This window comes from Dreissena polymorpha, chromosome 14, assembly GCF_020536995.1.
Source record: "Dreissena polymorpha isolate Duluth1 chromosome 14, UMN_Dpol_1.0, whole genome shotgun sequence".
Lineage (NCBI taxonomy): Eukaryota > Metazoa > Mollusca > Bivalvia > Myida > Dreissenidae > Dreissena > Dreissena polymorpha.
Genome location: NC_068368.1, coordinates 46820373 through 46842235, shown reverse-complemented (window position 1 = coordinate 46842235; position 21863 = coordinate 46820373). Strand labels below are relative to the sequence as shown.

The window sequence follows — 21863 nt, the reverse complement described above, 5'->3', positions numbered from 1 at the left end:
ACAATTGACACGGATCATGACTGCAAGAAACAAGTGTAGAACAAGCTAAAAAGTCTTTCCCGTCCAGCTGATTTATTGTCAGTGTCATGTCTATAATGTTATTAACAACGACATTTGCTAATTAATAAACTTTGTTGGAGTTCGCAAAATTAATGAGCGCGTTCTAGAACGGCGCCAAATCGTGAGGTCGAACGCCTGTCAATCACAGATCGCTAGCCCTAAATAAACATATCCGTCGTTTTTTAACCGATTCACCCTATCGCGGCCTAATAATCGTCTCATTAAGATAATTCTATCGAGTCAATCTGTTTTGTAATAATTTCTAAGATGTTCACGATAGCATTTTAACTTTTAAACCTCTCTGCGGATTAATGTGATAGCGATCTAGCCTAATCACGCGCCATGTAGTCCATTGTATTCCGACACCAACCCTTAGTAAATACTGGGAAGGATGAACGTGGAAACACACGTTTTAGTATTCTATAAACATGGGCTATCTGATTTATACAATGTGAATTATAATGATACATGTTTTGAGAAATCAATGCGTTATTAAATAGTGAACACGTCCTTCATTTGCCGCTAATTGTTTTAGTAGATGTATCTATAATGTGTACATAAAAATGTGAACACTGTTGTTTAATGTATCTCATCTGATCAAAACATGTACACAATATAGATTTTAAGATTTTACTAACTACTGATTGTGGTGCACGTGAAACCTATAAACTCTGGTATTTTACTTTGCCTGTCATATACACACGCCTGTTATTTCGTGATCTGGTAAAAACTCACGAATATTTCTATAAGTTATGTTAAGTAAGCTTTCAGACCCATATAATTCACACTTAAACGTTAGTATATTTCATAGTATTTGAGTTGTCCTTACTTTGATTCTTACCTGTTATATAGTTATGTCTAAGTTTTACCTTCTTATCACAACTTTGAAAATATAATTTGAGTTTAGGTAACGAAGTGTTTAAATACAATAGGACTACCTTCGCGTCCATATCATTATAAACATAATGCAGATCTAATGCACTTCACGCATACATCTTCCACGGGCGCTAGAAGTAGGCTATTTGGTTGTCGCCTACTATGGGGTGTAGTAGGGTATAGTATTTTGTGAGGTGGAAATCCACTATGACTGGTTGTTTTGCGCTCTGTAATGCGAGGCGATCACAGCACGGATGTACACTTTCATTCATTTTTCGTGTAACTGGAAATCTACCTACCGCAAACTTGAATTGTTTGCCCATAAATCAGATCAAGCGAGCACAATTATATGCACCGTAAAAATAAACCGTTGATTCATCGGCGAAAATTTACTGCCATAGACAATTGTTGACAGAACATTTGTGATAAATGAATTGTCGTTATTTTCTGCGCATTCATTAAAATGGTTATGTGCATTCTACTTATGAAAATGGACTTAACTTGAATGTGAGAATACTCATAACAAGTGCTAATCCGAACGCATATAGCTTCAATCATGGGAGCGGAATTAATCCTGATTTTGTTGTCGGTTATTGGTAAGAATTTTTATTACATGATTTAAAGTGTATGCACAATACTACCGCTCCGGTAATAAGCTCAGTGGCCGAATAATAATAATAATAATAATAACAAAAATAAATAAAAATGCAAATTATAACAATGGTGATGATCATCAAGATAATTATGATAACAATTGCTTAAACTTAGAATTATATTTCAGTATAATTATTTGCGTTAAAACACGTATTTCTACTTTAATGTATATTTAAAACCAAAACAGATTTATATTAATTTGTATTTTTATGATAAATTATCCATAATCATCTTCACATTTTTGTGGCAATAGGCCACACTATAAGACATGGTAATAATTTCTTCAAAGGAAAAATGTACCCAGTTTTTTCCCTAATTTAAAAAGTCAATTATAATGTAGATCCTATAGTTGTATCTCTGAGTGCCAATATCTTCAACTATATACTATGACCAACTTAAAATGATAAACAACATGTGTGTTTGTCTGCACACATAGAACTATGCCATGCTACATTTTGGTTGTTGTATTTTTTTAATTATCAATATTATATTTTATATTGTCTTGAAAATGTGACATACATTTTGAAATATATTTTATTATGTTTTTGTAATCATGTTTATACATCTTGTTTTGACACACACAGCTTAGGTTGTTTATATAAAATACAAAATTAGACATGAACGGGCTAGCAAAAAAGTCGTACGTTAACAAAATATATCATATATAATAGAAAGTATCACTTTGCGATCCTTGGCATGAAACATATATAATCATGTCTATTTAAGACGCACGAACGGAAATTACAACAAAACCAACGTATTAATTATATGACATTCGCATTAGCTTTAATCTTTTGGCTATCTACGTATCTTATTGGCACGCTTAACTCCATTGCGTAAGATGGTTTGCTCAGTATCAATGCCAACTTAACCAGTTATCAAAATCTCAATTAGATATTGTACCAATTATACCTACACGCGGGGGATAATTGTATCTTTATCCAGTAACTACATAGTTTTGCGGATTACTAAGAACACAGACTAAATAAATGAACAAATAGATAAAATCTAGGATGATGCAATCATCAAATATTGAAATTTCTCATAATTTACATTACATTTATAAATGTTTAATTGTAAATATACAATCATATGCTGAAGTTTGTTTTCCCTAATTTATATACGTTCGCACAGGCTAATCAAGGACGACACTTTCCGCCTAAATTGATTTTCGGTAAGGAGGGACTTCCTTGAAACTAAAAATACCATAAAAGCGGAAAGTGTCGTCCCTGATTAGCCTGTGCTGACTGCAAGGGCTTATCTGGGACGACACTTTACGCACATTCATTTTGCACAATTTTCACAGAACAAGACACATATTTATAAATCACATATTGATTGTTTGAAAAGCAGATTATTATTATTTTTAGACCATGCAAACGTTAAACACAGCACACATTTACAAAGACTGTTCAGCAACCATTACCAACAAATGATAAAGCAAAACGTAACAAATGTCGAGAACTACACAGTTTCGCATTCTTGCAATTTATCACTTACAAATGGTTCACTTGAAATATACGAATAAATAATCGCGATAAATGCTGATACCAAGCACGGAGATGAACTTTCTAAATTATTTACTGGTCATGGATCATTATAGAATATATGTAATATATGTTTTGTAGCGTTCTGAATTATTAAAATCTGTAACATTTTCCTGGAATGTATAAACCTAATTCATATTACAATGATAAATTATGTACAATTATTTCAATGTTTGAAAGATATGTAAACTGATTTTCTTATAAAGCGATTGTGTTTTAGCCAAATGATTGTTTGAACGTAGTTCCACGCGGACAATGTAAAATTGTTTTTAGATTACTAGTATTAAATGTGTGGCATTAGACATCAAAAATATTAAATTCGTTTAAATGTTCGTACTCCTTACAGTGGCGCATTACACGACAGGAATTCAAGATGTTACACGATGTTATAATGTTATAAAAACAAAACAACAACGAAAAAAAATAACACAAACTATAACATACTACCACATACTAAAAATAAGTGCATTTTACGGTCCCACCACGTCGACATTATTTTACGCACGTGCACCGACGTAAGACCATTAGCCGAGTTCAGTTTCTCAATTACTCCGGGTCACTCTCCCATTTACACGTGTATGACTATGTATTGGACTCATTATCATCTTGTAAGCTGTCACGATGTACGTTTTGATTTGTTTGATAGACGTCGCAATTAATGCTCTCCTATTACGGCGTGATTACACTGAATTTCTCTGACAGCAGTATATGAAAGCATCAATCTTAAAATGGTAAAAAAACATGTTAGCTCTTAAAAACAGGATTAACGAATTCCTGTATTGTTGTCTATAAACCTTTACAAAAGTTTGTTTAAACAAGTAACATACAGAAATTATTTTGGTAACTGAAAAATATGTAAAATGTTTTCTTATATCATATTCTTCGACGGGATTCTGGAAGGGTTTCCGACCACGGATATATCATTCGGACGCCCGCGTGTCGCTATTAGCGATCGTAGAACGCCGATGTACGCTATCCGACGCTCATTAGGCACGAGAACACGAGGCCAATGGAAAACATTTGGCACCGCACACAGATCGGTTTCGTGGCGCAAAGATACGGCCAATTTGATGATTAAAGTCTCCCCGATAACATGTAGATAAGGTCGACAGAACTAATGTTTTAAATCGCAATTAGATGTTTTCTGTTGTACAGAAACAATATTTTATGATATAATGGACGATACGGTGCGTTTGAAGTCGCGTATAAATTATTTCTTAAGTCCAAGCTTCAGATATGTTTTTTTACTTGCGAATGAAACTGTTGATAACAATTCCTTTATCAGATATCCATAAAAAATTTCATTAAAATCTATATAGCCTCAATATAATAATTATGATATTTCCCAAAAAAATGAAAATGAGTTTTTTTTTGTTAACATATTTATTTTTAATTCAATCTCACTGATCTTGGCAATGAAAACGTGGATACTCGTAAAATCACTGATGAACACTTTAGTTTGATATCAAACCAATTTATTTGAAACTATTGATACTTATGCGAAGAATTTCCACTTGTTAGCTTTCAAAACCAACACTTAACAGACAATGCAATGCAAGAACTTAAATAATCAAGTACAAAACTACGTATTATTTTACAACAGTAATGGCAGTTACCTCTCGTTTATTCAGTTAATCAATTAAATTATTTACACAACAACCCACAAAAAACTTTACCCCCTATTGATATTGTTGTAAGCACTAGTTTTATGTAATTTCTACTAAGTGGGGGTATGCAAATAATTGCAATAATGAAATAACTCAACTAAAATATCAGGGTTTGTGTTGTAAATAATCTAAATTAAAATGCCCTTTATACTTATATAGTTATATAGCACGGAGCACAATACAATCACCCAGATTTGTCAAAATGTTAAAAGTAAGGAGCATTATTTTACTTAAGAAACGAAGGATCAGATTTCAAATAAATCAAATTAAAAGTTAATTTCACAGTTGCATAGATTTAATTAAGCAGAAAAATTGGCGCGGCCCCTAACGATAACCCGAATGGGACTGGGCCATTGTCGATCACACGCAAGCCCGTGAAACGTACTAGACTGGAAGTCTTACAATACGGCTTTAAACGCTTGATTTGCTGGACTTTATGAAGATTGTGTTTCACTATTACAGGACTATTTTGACGATGATTTATTGCAACTTTCAGCTTAATGTACGATGCCTAATTGCTTTGCAATCGGGCTACTCGAATAGCCGTAATTGGAATTTAAAGAAATCAGATGTAATCAAGCGCAAAATAATACATGTATAAATATATACAAATTAACAAACATGTACTTACATATATTTCGCAAACAATGACTAGTAAATTGTGTGGACTTATGGTTAATGCTGTTGAGGTACCATATGTGCGACCTGCAATGTTATAAATTATTGTTTAACATTTATACGCAATACATCGCATTATTACCCAAAAATGTGTAGTGTCAGGGTAAAACATTAGGTATAACATAAAAGTAGCAATATCTTCATAAATATATCAGTTAAATATATAGGAATGTGACTTGAATGTAAATTATTATTGTAATTTAGGGCATATATTCATTTAACATAGTCGTATTTTTGTTCGATACTTGAAAACGTAGTGGTAGTCAACTGGACACCCTTTCATGTTCAAACCTGCAAGATAAAATACCAACATACTTCCATTCTATAAACGTCACCGGCGCAACCACCCGGTAGTTTGGTATGGCAACAATTGGTATCCAATCAATTTTATCAAAATTAACAAAACAGGCGTGTTAACAAACGTGTTTGTGCGCACAAGAGATAATCGTAACTGAAGGTCGCGGAAGGTAACGAAGCGGCGTCTGGCAATTATGCGAACATAAATTTCGTGCCTTCCTCACGAAACGAATACGAAAGGGCACGAAATCCGCCACATTCCGCAGTTTTCCAATAGCGCATGGTGCGCGCACATATGTTCCTTATGCATCGGTCGTCGTCCCAGCTTTAGCTTCCGGTCTGCTTTAAGAGAGACATGCAGGTCTCAGGGTAATCATGTTTGAGCCCATATAAGGAAAATGTATAATACGTCGATATTACTTGTTTGAATTACTTTCAAAGCATTTCGTATACAGTGTGAAAATACTTTTACATGGTATTTATTAATTTTGTATGAAATTCTGTTTTCCATCTTATGTTTGTGATTTATAAAGTATTCTACTTGAACTCGAGTGCATGTTTGACAATGGTGCCTTTTTATTCTACATGTTTGTCTCTATTTCATTAAAGTTTGTGGGAAAAGATATGTTTTGAACAACTTTTATTTCGTACTTGAGGCAGTGGATCTATAATGTGAAATCTTATACTTAGCGTGAAATTGCAAATATTTAAATTATATCGGGTTACCACATTTCATGTGAAGATGTCAAACAAACATTTGTTTTCACGAGATTCCAATCTTAATAACTTCTCAAAATATTTACTCAGAACAAAACCTTTATTTTGTTTTATTTCGTAAATTGAAACTACTGCTAAAACTATTTACGAATAAAGGCAGCCGAACACAGATGTGCGAAAAGGTTGAATATCGCTTACGTAAAGTTTTGTCCCTGCCTCTGACATTAGACAGGCCTTCAGCGAAGGTTTAAATTATTTTCCGACAAAATAACGTAACAACAAACACTGTCCTGGTTTTGCGAATGTCGAACTGTTAGTATCTCTGAAAAGATTAAGGTGTGCTTTTGGGATTAGTACTTAATTAAACAACACGAGAATGCGCGATGTATGAAGAGCCCGGTTTAAAGGTACACACAATTTAACACCGCAATGGCGTATTAATCAAACACGACCAGGCGTGACAACACTTGGCCTTTTAAGACCACTATCAGATCTTAGGTGGCGGCAAGCCGAAAAATTTCCGAACTATGCATGCGTGCATATTTTCTTTGCTATTTTGTAAAAAACAGGTGCATCATCGTGTATATCTTTATTTAAACACACATCTACCCCGACATGTAAAAACGTGAAAGATATGCTTTCATTTGTATGATGACGCGGACAATGATGATTATGTGACAAAATGCATTCTTTAAATCGATCTCAAAGTTCACGCCTTTTGATCCAAAAATCTGAATCCATTCCTGAGGCAACTCCAAAACTGACGGCGTCCAGTGAGCCAACACGGTCATTCCAATATTTGCAGATGAAGTGAGATGATAGCTCGGATCATTCTGGTTTATGTATTTATCTATTGAATATATTGATGAAAACATGCAATTATTAAAATATAACAATCTTGCGATAAAACGAAGGAATTACTATAAAGTCCTATTTTGCATTCGCCGACATTCGTTTACCGGTATATATTTTTCGTTCAAAATGCATATGAAATAAAACCATAACTAGATTTTTTTAACCTTTTTTGACGAATTGATAAGACTGAAACGTAACAAAGTTTTCGTGAGACACATCATACAAAATATTTTTGAAAATCGGCCCAATTATTTAATTAGTATCATCATTACAATTGATTTTTAATCCCGAGCAAGATGTTATCGTTGTAGAATCATAGTGATGTGTAACCTGTCGACAATACCCTTTTAAAAGTATTTCGAACCTCGCCCTATTCCAAATGTATTATCTGAACCCAAAAGAGATATACTTCTGATGATTTGGTCGATATTTGCCACCATATCACTCGGTGTGATCACGCCAATCATTAGCATGGTATTTAATTCCATTTTATTTAACACTATTTATTTAACAGCGTTTTGACTTGGCCTTATCACCTATAATGATTAATAGGCCAACGTTTTGCAATGAATTTGTAAGATTTTTCTATAGTAAAGGTATTTCTCATTTGCTTCAAAATATTATCGACCCAATAATTGATATTTATGATAAGCATATTTAAAATGTACCGACACAAACATTTTCCGTACACAAACATATATACGAACATTTCATGATGGTTTCTAAATATATGCAAACTTGATTTTTCCTTCCCATTTAACATTAAATCTTTTTATACTTTATTCATATGACATTCATGCTTTTTTTGCTGTCAAGCTAGTCAATACCAGGGCCGATTAAGAGAAACAATGCTTTACGAAAGCCCTGTGTCATTATTTATGCGCGAATATTAACTACCGTACCCGTTGACTTACAGCCGGGTAAGCATTTGCATAATTCAATGGTTTGCAATAAGAATGGAAAAATCAATGATAATATAAGGTACAGTGTGCCGCTTAAAGTAAATGTTTATATTTTATAGCAATTTGCTTAACGATATAAGTGTCATTATCAGTATAGAACTTGTAAATAAGGTTGTCAGAGGTTTATAGTTCCATTAAATCCCAGTCAAATATGGTCCCATGATGAAACAGTCAAATTTCATTGCACTGTTTTATATTTCCCCCTTTTCTGGTTGTGCTGCCTGAAATCATTTTAAACATAAATAAATCGTCTGCCATAAATTGCAATAAATCATATATTATGTCATTTTACTTTAAAGAAAATGCATCTCGACTGAATGCAGATACCGACAGTTGGGGTTTGTTTGGGACACAAGAGTGTGTGTGAGTGGGCGAGGTAAACTAAATGAAAGATTATATAAAAGAAGGGCGTCGTTCCGATCGTCCTACAGTTGATTTTTCTGTTTGTTATATAGAAAGTATATACAGTAACACCTTGTGTTTGTGCGCACCTGGTATGTTTGAATGATAAAAATCTTAAATCATTTTTGTTATGTTCATTTAAAGCTATCTGTTTCATCTATCCGTTACCCATGCTGTTAACCAGCGACTGTTTAGACTGACCAGCGGTCAGTTGGCGACGGTGAACGATGTTGTTTCACGTTCGTCCGGTCAGCTCGAGTTTGTTTGCGTTTCACTGTATTGAGCTTCGGATATCAGTATCAGATTAATTCTAATTCCGCAAACAGCATGTGGCTCTTTTTAAACCGGCAGTGGACACGCCAAAGTTGACCACTGACCGCAATCTATTATCACAAAACAGATTCTTTTAGCCGCCGCGTGACGTTGAAGGTCGACTCACCTGTGCAAACATTGTGTGGTAGGTTTGAGTCATTGAAACATAATACTATTTTTGTCAAACCGTAAAATGCCATTATCAGACTTTCAAATAAAAAGCGCCCACAAGTGCTTGAATAAACTCTCGTGTGGTCGTAGTTCACACCGTGAAACACACACATTTTTTGAAAAGAACACAAACGAAACATGCAAAATGTGGACAACATGCGGCGAAACACGGTGATAGACTCGAGTAATTAGAATAGAATTCGCATTAGGCCCGGGACACCTGTTGAAGTCATTACACCTTGTCAACTATTAAAGAACAATACCGCACAAACAGTTCTCACGCGCTTTTATTCAACAAGTAACACAATATTCGATACAACTCACGCAAAAGTTGCAAGCTTCGGGACCACGAGTCCATCGATGGAATGTAAACTATTTAATTCTTATGCGAATAGGAAGGTATTTGTATGTTTAAACACTTCACTGAATATTTAGTGTTGTGTGTCCGAAAGTAGTTACATAGTATAATTTTTTGTAAACTATCCAACTGCTATATGTGAACAGATCGATAACGTAAAGAAAATATGTTAAAACGAACAATACAAGCCACGTCTATCAAAATAGAAAACATACATTTGTGCAAGGTTAATGATTTTATTAGCGGACACTTCAGCTCTTTGGCAGACTGTGCAATTTCGTAGGCTGGTCTTGAGCTACGCCGGTCGCACACGGCATCATACCCTTTTCTGCATGATACGACTAAAATATTAATGTATTTGATGAACATATGGTTATGTATCATTATCAATAGGCCTGCCAACATTCAACTGTTTACGGTTTTCTACTCTGTGCACATTATAGAATGTACACAATGAGTCGTCTTTCTGCGTGTGACGGCGTATTTGGGATGAGTGGATCACGAAACAAACCATAATCTCATTACACCAGTTCAACATCCATACATTTTTTAATCAAATGAACATGAGCAGTCGAAATAATTTCTTAAATAGAACGAACTTAATGTTCATAAAGTCGTAGATTCCTTTTGGTGTGTAAAAAATACATAAGCCTTTCAACATAATTTAGAATAACAAAATATTCATAATGACAGAAACAATTGGTAATGTAAACAATTAAATACCCAGTTCAACATACGTATATACATGTATTCTCAGTAACTGACATATACATCTCTGTGAAAACTCGGATAATTCAAAGAATAGTATTATCATATAAATACGCAAATACGTATTTAAACCCAGTAAATAATGAAAAATTCGCTTTTACAACACGGACCTGTTGCTTGTTTCAGCAATATAAAAATTAATTGTTAACATTCTTGCAATATAAACATATGTAACAAATATCAAGGCCACGTCTAAGAGGTATTAAAATAGGACCAGTGTTCGACAAGTGGCATTAGCCAGATGTTAGCAAGTCCGTAAGGCCTCTCGAGCAGATTATCCCTGTGTCCATATATCGCCTACCCGTGTACCAAGCTCATTACATGATGTTACTGGGAGCATTTGTTATGGGCATGATTATACATTTTCTTACAGCTATTTTTCCTTCTTAAAATTTATCACTATTCGTATAGACAAACGGGGTTACCAATTTGCATAATTACATGACAATGAAAATAATGTTTGCCGTTAGATATACAATAAACGGAGAAAAAAATCTCGACAATTCATCGATGCTTTAACACTTTTTAAAAAATAGCTCCAAAACCACAGGAGCAAATAACATCAACAAATAAAACAAACACAACAACACAAACAAAACAATAACAACAATACCAACAGCTTTCGCTAAAATAAAATGCTCTGTCCACACGGCAGAATAGTTAGTTGTCTTATACATATTTTAACATGATAGACACACTGGCTTTTCCGTCTCCTTTTATACGCCACCCAACGCGAAAAAGACCTTTTGACCACAGCATACCTATCCCAGCAATTTCTCATGTTAACGACTAGTCCAAAATATGAGCAAAGAAAGAAAGACTTGAGTTTTATTTTATTTTAAACATTTATAATAACTAAGTGTTGATGCTGTATTGTCCCGTCCTTAAATGGGATTCTATGCACGAGTGGGTGCTGTTATTTAAAACATGATGTAATGCATACTTGTTACTACAATTTAATTTATCTAATGTTTTCACAGCTAACAGCAACTTTAATAAGTGTTCCATTAACGCCTCTATAACGCTCAAAATCAACGAAAATTTCGAAAAGTAATTCGTAAAATAAAGTAAACACCTAAACAATCAGTGTTCCTTATAGCAATAGCCACAATTGCAACGCTAGATGTGGAATTATTACATAGATTTTTGCAGATACAAAATTCTCGTTATTATTTATTTGCGACACAATAAATTCCATTTTCATTTCCCGCGAATATATATATATTCATACGACACGCGAACACTAAAAGTGTTCTTTTGTCAGATTAATAGATCTCGTTGCGGGAAATTAAAATGGAATTAAATATACAAATCAATAATAAAAACGAGCATTTTGTATCTACAAACATCTATTTTACCAGACCACATCTGGCGTTGAAATTTCGACATTTGCCATAAGGAACACTGATTTTTAATTGTTATACTTTATTTTACGAAATATTGTACGAAATGTTCGTTAATTTTGAGTAGTAATAGGGCTTTGACTACTTTTTCGACTTACATTATAATATTAATTATAGTGGCGAGTCTTGTAACATAACTCTATATATAAGGATGTTGGCTCGATACATCAATTAGCGTTATTAACACGTTCGATATCAAAGCAGCTGCAAGGCATTTAACATCAATTTCTTCTTGACACTCTGTACAGATGAGAGTTGATTTTCCTTTAAAATTCTGTTTAACCCTGTGCGCGCCGCTTGTCTTGGCAAAATCAACGTTTGACCCGTTCACATTTGACTGACACGTCTTGCTTTCTCAAAGGCAAAGATCCTTGTGTTCCAATGGGCCTTCTAGCAGTTCATTAGCGAATAGCTCATTATGTATTATGTCAACATATACATTGCACATGTTGCGGTCGAATTTCAAGAGATCATATGCTTGTACAAAGTCCAAGAATTATTAAGCCACAACTGTGAAAAAATTAAATAAAGGCCACCCAAATTTCTTTGATCTTTGTTATTCTGTATGTGCTAATGGTATCTTCTGTTGGTTTTAGAAATGCATGTGCACTTTGATTGTTGTCATCCTTCAATAATTTGAAGTGCTTCAAAAAATAAAAATAAACATACTTATTTATACACATAGTTTCGTTGCTATAAATTAGCATTAATATCGAACAAAAATCACATTTCAATACAATATACCGAATTATTTGTTCATTCAATTTAACTAAACTTAAAGTATTTGATTCCAGTTCAAAAATCACATCTTCTGAACGGTTTCAGTTAAACGTCTGTATCAAATTCCGAGAAAATAGTCAGATCAAAGCTTATTAGCTGGTTTGGGGTTGGCTTAATTATGTTTTTCTATATACCACAGAAGCCCTCAAATGTAAATACTGATCAGTTATTATCAGAATCCAACAAAACGTATGCTTAATAATAATAGTTATTAAAATTAATATGCTCAGTGGCAGAACATTTGACATAACATTTAAGAATCAAAACGGTTTGCGTATTAATGCGTAACAGTCAACAAAAACAAATGTATACTTTCAGGCTGTCTCTCGACACAGGCTATCAAATCACGTGACCTTCACCATGCTCCGTGGGCAGAGGATGACTGCAGACGGACGCTACGGGAATCGCTCGCCGTTTCCGTAAACGCCCGAACGCCGCCGAAATTCAACGGAAAGTGGACCTCTTCTGGGTGAGTGACACTCAAACCAGCATTACCAAGTGCTAAAGTAACTGCCCGTTGTGTATACTGTAAAAATGACAGAATTTTCAAAGAGTATAATTGCATTACTAACAAGGAGCAATCATAATTTAAAAAATAAAAAGCTATCCATTAGTCTATAGGAGACTCTGCCAATCAAAATTAGGTGACGTTGTTGTTGATGATGATTATGATGATGCTTATAGGTGGATGATTACAATGATAATTATAACGATTAGCATGATCTGCATATTACAGACACTGATAGACACATTTATATGTAATCAATCGTATTAATAAGTCATGAAATAGCCTAGATTTTGTATCAGAGGAAAACGAAAACGCAACAATCATCCAAAGCCCTCTTAACTAAAAGTGTGTACGGAAAACGTCGAGACCCTCAACTAGCATGATTATCACAAATAATCACAAAAGATAAACTAAACATGACTTTTATAAAATATTATGTTTGATTTACTATATTATATGTACGAATTGTGTTGTTGTGTTTTTTACACAGCAATAATTAAAAAAAATCACCAGTACAATGTTATTGCTGCTTCGCGCTTATTTAGGAGTAAAGTCCTGGTATTAAGTTATGTTTTATTTTGGCTTCAACGTTGGTAAACATATCAAATTATGACATGCGCACCAAACACCGTGTGTGACCTATTCACTGTGCAATCTACTGCGGTGGCGTTCGACCATGTTTCATCCAGCTGCGCTCAATTTATTAATGCATACAAATGCTTACTGATTAAAATCTACAGGTGCGATTATCGAATGTATTGAGTACCCACATGTCAGTCAAGTTGTAGATTAGAACAAAACATTTCACACGTTGAAATAACAACGATTATATGATTAGAAATGTTCCATTATTTTAAATTGGAACAGACTAAGCATTTGATTTAACTCTTAGGCAGCTGAAATGCATAAAGTATTTTACAGGGGCCGCGTCGTCCCCCTGTAGTTTTGAGAATACGCCGCTTTTCCCCGAATTGGTGAATCAAATTTGAATAACACTAGTAACAATTAAATAACAATAATTAACATGAAGGCACGTTATTCACCACATTCGAATGATCCTCTGGATTAATAACGCTTATACATAATGCTGTAGTGGGTCGCAACTTAAGTGACGCCATATGAAGGTCATTGTTAATTGAATAACAAAAGGCGCCTTAGTTACGGGAATGTCTTAGCCCTTTCAGTGCGGGAACCGAATTTTAAAGGCCTTTGCAAACAGTTTGGATCCAGATGAGACGCCACAGAACGTGGCGTCTCATCTGGATCCAAACTGTTTGCTATTCTGATAGTATTCTTTGAAAAAAATCGAAGAAAATGCTAATTTTAGAAATTCTGCAGACGACATTTTAGCAGACGACAAATTTCCCAGCATGCAAAGGGTTAATGTTAGGACTCCGCATTATGTAAAATACTCAGTGTTTTGGGTAAACCATTTACTGTCTTATAATTATAATAAAGAATAATAACGAAGATTAACATTACGCTTTTTATATGTACATTGAAACATGCGGAAACAAAGATTTGGGAATCCGAATTGTTTTATATATATATAAATAGGCATGAGTGTTTATGGCATGTCTAATTAATGAGGTGTGTTGCTGTCACATGCAGTATTCACACCAGCTCTGTGATATACAGAGTCCGAACAGAAATCACTGACAAATGACCACCTGTCACGCGCACGGACACTCTTAATCGGCAGCACAAAGATTTTGTTGTGTTTACATACAGACCGAAGTATTAGCAAATTCACTTAAATTTTCTTAAGTTCGTTAACAATATGCTCTACAAATCAATTGATTACTGATACAAAATCAGAACTCCGGTTCACATATTGGAAATATTTGCCCACTGAAACGTACTGTATCGTGTCTACTACATTGCTATTATAGCATTATTACGATAAATAAGAAGACTCCAGTCCGTTTCCAGTATTGCAAAATGTCGTTATTTATGGCATGAATTCATTTATCACATTTAGGACAGCAATTTTAAGTCCCCAAACTTTATATATCGAATTATAACGGGTTCAAATCTTGCATTATTATCCGACCAAAGACCGATAACACCAAACCCTCCTTCAATGTGACACCTTTCAGAGCTGGGTTGCGTAATTGAAAATTAAACACGTTGGTGTCCGACTCTGACAATACTGCATCATTCGAAATGCCACTCAAACGCACCACTTTCCAATTAAAGAATCACATGATAAAACACTGTTCAAAGTGAATGTTATAAGTGCTCGCGCAATTATGCTGCAATTGCGCAATGCTTAATCATATGTACGATTTCAAGTATTAGCGCAAATATCTTTAAAATCAAGAGTTTCGAAATTTTACGTTGTGAAGCAATACAGAGAATATATTTTTAAAGATCCGCTTCATGCCAAAATGGGGCTTATGTCACTCGTGGCCAGCGTAGCTCCAAACCAGCTTGCACAATCGCCCGGTCTGATTAGAAACTACGTTGTCCGCTGTAAAGTCACACGTGGTTTCGTGTTCGCATTAGCGGACAGGGTAGCTCCTTGCCAAACTGCGCGGACGCGCGGACTGGTCTGGAGCTTCCCTGGTCGCATATGGCACAAGACCCATTTTCGCATGACGCGTGTAATATGTTGAATAGAATTGTGTTTTTACTGATTCCCAACTACGTTAAATTGCAATAAAACTGTATAAAATATACATGTACATTGTATTATATGGCGACGCCTATCAGATATACAGAAACACTGCTCGTGAAAATATGACTTATTTGTGAAGAAAGTGTTTCATTTTCCATACATGCAATACGAAGATTCCATGAGCACATGTTGTGTACTTCGCTTTAGGTTACTATATTTACTTTTTCAGTTATTGCTTGGAACTGCATCGTAACGATTTCAATAATTGAAAATTATATTAAAATCATATCTTGAATATTATGTATTGAAAGTGACTATTTGAGCGAATTTTTGCGATTTTATTGGGCACATAACATGACTCACATTTGAAAATTTGTTTTGGTCAGTCATGAAACTAGTCATAAACAAGAAATGTGATGCTAAGGATGGTTAATTCTATATCCAAAACCAGTTATAACTCAGGTATTGTGCATGTTTTAGGTGTGAGAACCGACCAGGACCCGAGTTTGTTATTAGAAAATACGCGTTCCGGAAGTCAGGTTTCACCGCACAACTGTTCTACTACGCCGACGAGGACTGCAGTCACGTGACGCACTACGTCAATGCGCGCGGCACGGTACGGCTCGTGCACGAGTCTTGGAGAACCCCTGGCGGGTTCGAGTTCCGGTATCAACTCACAGAGGTCCAAATTATACCATATACCGATACAAAGGCGAAGGAATTCGGAAAATTGATGCGGAGATACTGTAGTGAGTCCAGTGTGAACTCAGTGAAAACCTTCCGTAAATTTGACATTTTTAAGTTTCCACGGAAACGCAATGCTCGTGAAGACGGCGGCGCAACAGCGGAGGACTTCGATTGCACAAAACTATTTAATTTCACGATGAACGAAATCCAGCTAATACGGGTAGAAAGGAGAATCGAGAAATCCATTTCCGGCGCTGTGACCCGCCGCGAGCTTCATCTAGGTGACGTCAGTACGGATGTGACGCAAAGACGTCAGTACGTGCCAACGCACTACCAGGCACCGCTCGTGAAACCGTGGGTTAGTATGCTCCACATTTGAACATAACAATTTACGACATATTGTTTAATGAATTTATTGCAGGTATTATTTCGAATTGATCAAGCAAAAAGCACAATCGGCATCGGGGCGCATTGATATAAGAATAATATAAAATCATGAAAAACATAAATGGTCTGTGGCACAGAAATTAATTGAAAGGCGTTATCATGGTAAATCAACACATTTCATTTCTGTATTTACCACAATGTATGTATTGTTACTTCTATAATTGTGTTGTAAATCGCCAATTAAAGGATTATAATCAGGGGCGGCGATATTCCGTTCTATCAGGTTAAGGTTCACAAATCGGTATAAAAACACCTTTTGATTGTACTTGATACGAAATCTGATGATAAGTCTTGGACGAGAGTATTATGGAAATGATTGATTTCGATTTAACACGCAAATTACAACTCACACTTTGAACCAAAAGTCCTATAGCCAGCCCTTGAAATGCATGACATTGCATGACTATTATGTAAATTGGGTTGTAATGAGTTTCTTGTGGGTAATTTAATTGTAAACATAACCACCATCAAAGGTGTACAAAGCGGATATTCATGACAGTACATAGATATGTGCTGTTTAAGAGATGCCAGCGGAGTGGCTGTTGAAAGTTTCGAATTACGGTGTAGCCCACACCGAGGCTATAATTTTCATCGTAATTATGGTAAAGGCGACAACGGCTTTTGTATTCGGAAACCAAGACATATATTTAGAACGCTTTAAATGGCTGCGACATAGCTCGGATTACTTATTGTTACAATATATTTGCTCTCTTGTGTTTTGACCTATAATTCAATTACATGGCCGCTGGAGTGTTCATTGAAGTTTCGGGTTAATTGAGGTTTCGAAATGTTGCCAATGTTCATTCCTTATGCTTATAGAATTGTTTATACCGTGTCCGATGGTTATGCGATATGATATCAATTAAAGTTGTTATTATTCTACTATAAATAATAAAAATGCACATCTTAATAAGTTCAACTATGTTTACACATTCACTGTGTGTTACTTTTATGACAAGTTGCTAATATTATAAATCGATGCATTACTTCCGTAAAGCAGCTGCCGAGTGAGAAGTAAACAGCATTGATGTAAAACTGCAAGACATTTTCTTAATAAACTTGACTATCTTGTATGAAGTTGAACACTTAATATAATTTTAAATGTTCGAATCGTGCTTTTGCACTGACCTTGTCAAGCAATATCACATTAAACGATTACAACGGCTGCGGGACTAAGCAATCGTAATGACCTTTATGCATTACACATATCCTCGTCTTTAAAGATATTTTGGTAAATAACACCAAACGAGTATTTTATTATCGCTGCAGGTACAGGGATGTGATGTGTGCAGGATGATATCACAAGCGTCACACAGGCATCCCCCGGTACTTCCGCGTCGCCAGCACAGCGCCGTGGCACTACCGGGGGAGTGGATCAGTCAGCGGTGTGAAACCAGACCCAACGGCCAGTTTTTGACGCGCCACCTATCGTTCCTAGGGTGGCGCTCCTTTCAAGGAATGTACGAGTTCTTCCGGGATCCGCTCTGTAAGGAGTCCAGCTACAGCATCGCTATCAAAGGGACATATGCACGGACGGGCGCCTCGGCGGCCATTCCGTCCGCGAGTGAGTTCGTGTTCAAGACAACCAAACTGAAAATTACGCCGAACGATTATCAGATGCTTATGTTCATGAACAGTTATTCCGGAAGTAAATGTGGCGATGCAGGCAGCTGGAAGCTTGGGGTGACCCAGGACGTGACGTCAACTGATGGCTGCGTGCTACTAGGGATAACCTTACCTCATGTGGAGCACGAAATCGTGAAAACAGAGTACGACAACAGCAAGAGTTATCTGTATACCGGACAAAGACCTAGTGATTTCGTGTCAATGGCCATTTCAAAGAACAGGCCGACATCTTTCCAAATGCCCATGATAAAATGTGGTGGAGATAACTTAATAGTGGAAGAAGTGTTACCTTTATTTGAACAATATTCGGGCAATATTAATTCGGACAGTGCTGTTGTAGAAATTACGGGTAATAGCTCTGCTTACAGGCACCACGCGACATCAGTATTATTGTTCGTCGCTTTACTCTCACATTGTGTGTTGGTTGGGCACTAGCATGATACGTTTCGTTGTACAATCGTGCGTTGAACTTCGTGGAAGTCGTTTGTTTGATGGATTAACGTAATACAGATGCACAGTTGATCTTCAAATTATTCCGGGATTTTAGAGGATTATCCACAGTCGTTTATTGGATAACGAGTGCGACAAATGGATTCGGAGTTATGGCATTGTGGTTAATAGAATACAGCTAAAGAAAAATACGTCACATCCTATTAGCGTAGTTGTATACGGACGTATTGATAAGTAACAGTATTAAATGTCGTTTATTTTTAACATTATTTTGTAAAACTCTCTTATATTACCTATCAGGTTGACACGTTTGATAGTCAAAATATTAGTAAAATCGTACCTCTGGTCTAAAAGAATAGACGAATGATTGATGTTTAAGACTTTCTAGAACATTTTGTAAGACTTTTTCTGTGTGAATTTGTGTTCTATTTGTCTTCGTCCTTAACAATTTGCTAGATAACTACTGAAGATGTATGCATTTAATTGAAAGTAAATGGCATCAAACATCATTATGAAATAAAGGAAGTGTTTACTATTTAAAACCACAAATCAGTTTTAGCCTAAAACGTTTACTCGTATCTTAGTAGTAATTACCGGGAAGTGTAAGGAAATGCATTTAGCGAATATCAAAATTGAAATCAATATGTTCATACATGTATACATTTGACTATTTCATATTTACTGTTTTTGCTAAGTAGGTGTTTTCCTATCTATTTATGCTTAGATGAATGACGCCGCGCCCGCAAAGCCCCGTCAAAAGCAGGCCGCAAAGGCTAATCTAGGACGATACATTACGCACACACAAGCCCAATGTTTCTAGAGTGGTGCTCATATTATTTAAAACATTAAAAATAATGAGCAGAAAAAGACACTATAGTAGAAACACATTCCATTTAAAATTGATAATGGATCCACTGCAATACAAAAATGATTTCTTTTATTTATATGTATTTATTTTGTGTTCGTGTCATTGTTTCTCAGTTATCAATAATGAAATTCATGTTACACCAACTTATATTTGCCTGCACATATGTTATAACATTAATTGTGTTATTACATCAACTCTGCTCTCCATGAATGGAGGAAATAAAGAATCTATCTATCTATATTCTGCAATACGCTGTAAAATGAAGACTGGTTGAAGATGTCAAAATAGGCAAACATCGGTAAAATGTCATTAAGACGTCATATCACTTTGTAGTCTGTAAGTCGCCATTAGCAGTTTATACGATGTAATTTTTGTTTGTTCCCGTTTACTACAGTTACCTCCATTGTATACGCTCTGTTAACGAGAACGTTGAAAAAATAGTTTCAATAAATTGTACATATTTAATGTGTTTATTTGTGAAACATAACCTACATTTGCTGCAATCGGTTAAAACTTTAAACAAACCGTTAAAGCGGAAAGCATCAATTAAATCTATGCCAAACTCGAGGATGTAATTAATTGTACTGTAGTTCTAGATATAAGTACTAACATGATACAATTATAATAAGGCCATGCTTTAGGAAAAGGGGGGTTAATGCATGTGCGGACTGCACAGGATAATCTGGGACGACATGTGCGGACTGCACAGGATAATCTGGGACGACATGTGCGGACTGCACAGGATAATCTGGGACGACATGTGCGGACTGCACAGGATAATCTGGGACGACATGTGCGGACTGCACAGGATAATCTGGGACGACATGTGCGGACTGCACAGGATAATCTGGGACGACATGTGCGGACTGCACAGGATAATCTGGGACGACATGTGCGGACTGCACAGGATAATCTGGGACGACATGTGCGGACTGCACAGGATAATCTGGGACGACATGTGCGGACTGCACAGGATAATCTGGGACGACAATGTGCGGACTGCACAGGATAATCTGGGACGACAATGTGCGGACTGCACAGGATAATCTGGGACGACACGTGCGGACTGCACAGGATAATCTGGGACGACATGTGCGGACTGCACAGGATAATCTGGGACGACAATGTGCGGACTGCACAGGATAATCTGGGACGACAATGTGCGGACTGCACAGGATAATCTGGGACGACAATGTGCGGACTGCACAGGATAATCTGGGACGACAATGTGCGGACTGCACAGGATAATCTGGGACGACACTTAACGCACATGCATTAAACCCCTTTTTAACAGAGCACGGACCATGTATACATCCGATCTAAACTAAACGAAATAGGGCTTTTGTGTTATCCTCGGCGGACAGATTTTGTGTTGACAACGTCGGCAATTTTACGCCTTTTGTTTTAAGGACACATGTGTGTGAATTAGTTAATCTACACACGTGAACAGTCATTTGCAAATTCCGAACAACGGGTCTTTTTCTAAAAAAAAACCACCGGGTGAAAAAAGATGTTGGTATTAATTATAAAATACAGTAAGAAAACTTTTTTTGATAACCGATTGACATACTCATATAATAAGTTTTGTTTCTATGTAGCGGGCAAATAAAGATCACGTATACAAACGCTTCTCAAAAATAAGTAATGCATAATATTTATGCTGTTTTTTTTTCAAGTTAAGCTTTTAAATAAACGGATGAATGTGTGCGTCTACTATTATTGCACATGTGTATCAGCTTTTTACGGGGTGCGGTCTCTTTAACTGTTGAGTTCTACAAATATTCCTTAATAAAAACGATGCTACATGTACATTGAGAAGATTTTTAAGTGAATGACATGGGTTGTTGCAACATATTCTAAAATTAATTCTAAATTGGAACTTGAATATCTACGATAGCAGTGTTTAATTAACAAGTAATAATATTTAACGCACCGAATGAAAAGTGTCGTATGTGATATTTCAACGCTCTTTATTTATGCCACGTTTTTCCACGTCTTAGTAATATTTTGATATCAACATGTGCATGTTCAAATACCCAAAGCGTCCCTTTTCAGCTTCCTCGATCATGCAACATATAACATTCATTCGCACGTATTTCCGTTAACCTTGATTGAGCGAATTCGTGAGACAATTGTTTGCATTTGTTTCT

General features: G+C 35.8%; 1 protein-coding gene across 2 annotated transcripts in view; it reads left to right on the top strand.

Annotated features, from left to right (window-relative positions):
• The first annotated feature begins 1138 nt into the window (after positions 1–1138).
• The window catches only part of LOC127858096 (protein APCDD1-like), a 50711-nt gene continuing 29986 nt past the window's right edge, over positions 1139–21863 (top strand). The window contains exons 1-4 of one of the 2 annotated variants that reach the window (XR_008038749.1): positions 1139–1532; positions 12826–12976; positions 16116–16680; positions 18039–19543. Coding sequence is in view for 1 of the 2 variants with exons in the window: in XM_052394993.1 (XP_052250953.1) it covers positions 1493–1532; positions 12826–12976; positions 16116–16680; positions 18039–18830 (1548 nt within the window). In the remaining variant the exon portion in view is untranslated. Of the gene's footprint in view, positions 1533–12825; positions 12977–16115; positions 16681–18038; positions 20179–21863 lie in introns of those variants that run through there. The other variant, XM_052394993.1, reaches the window with a different exon arrangement.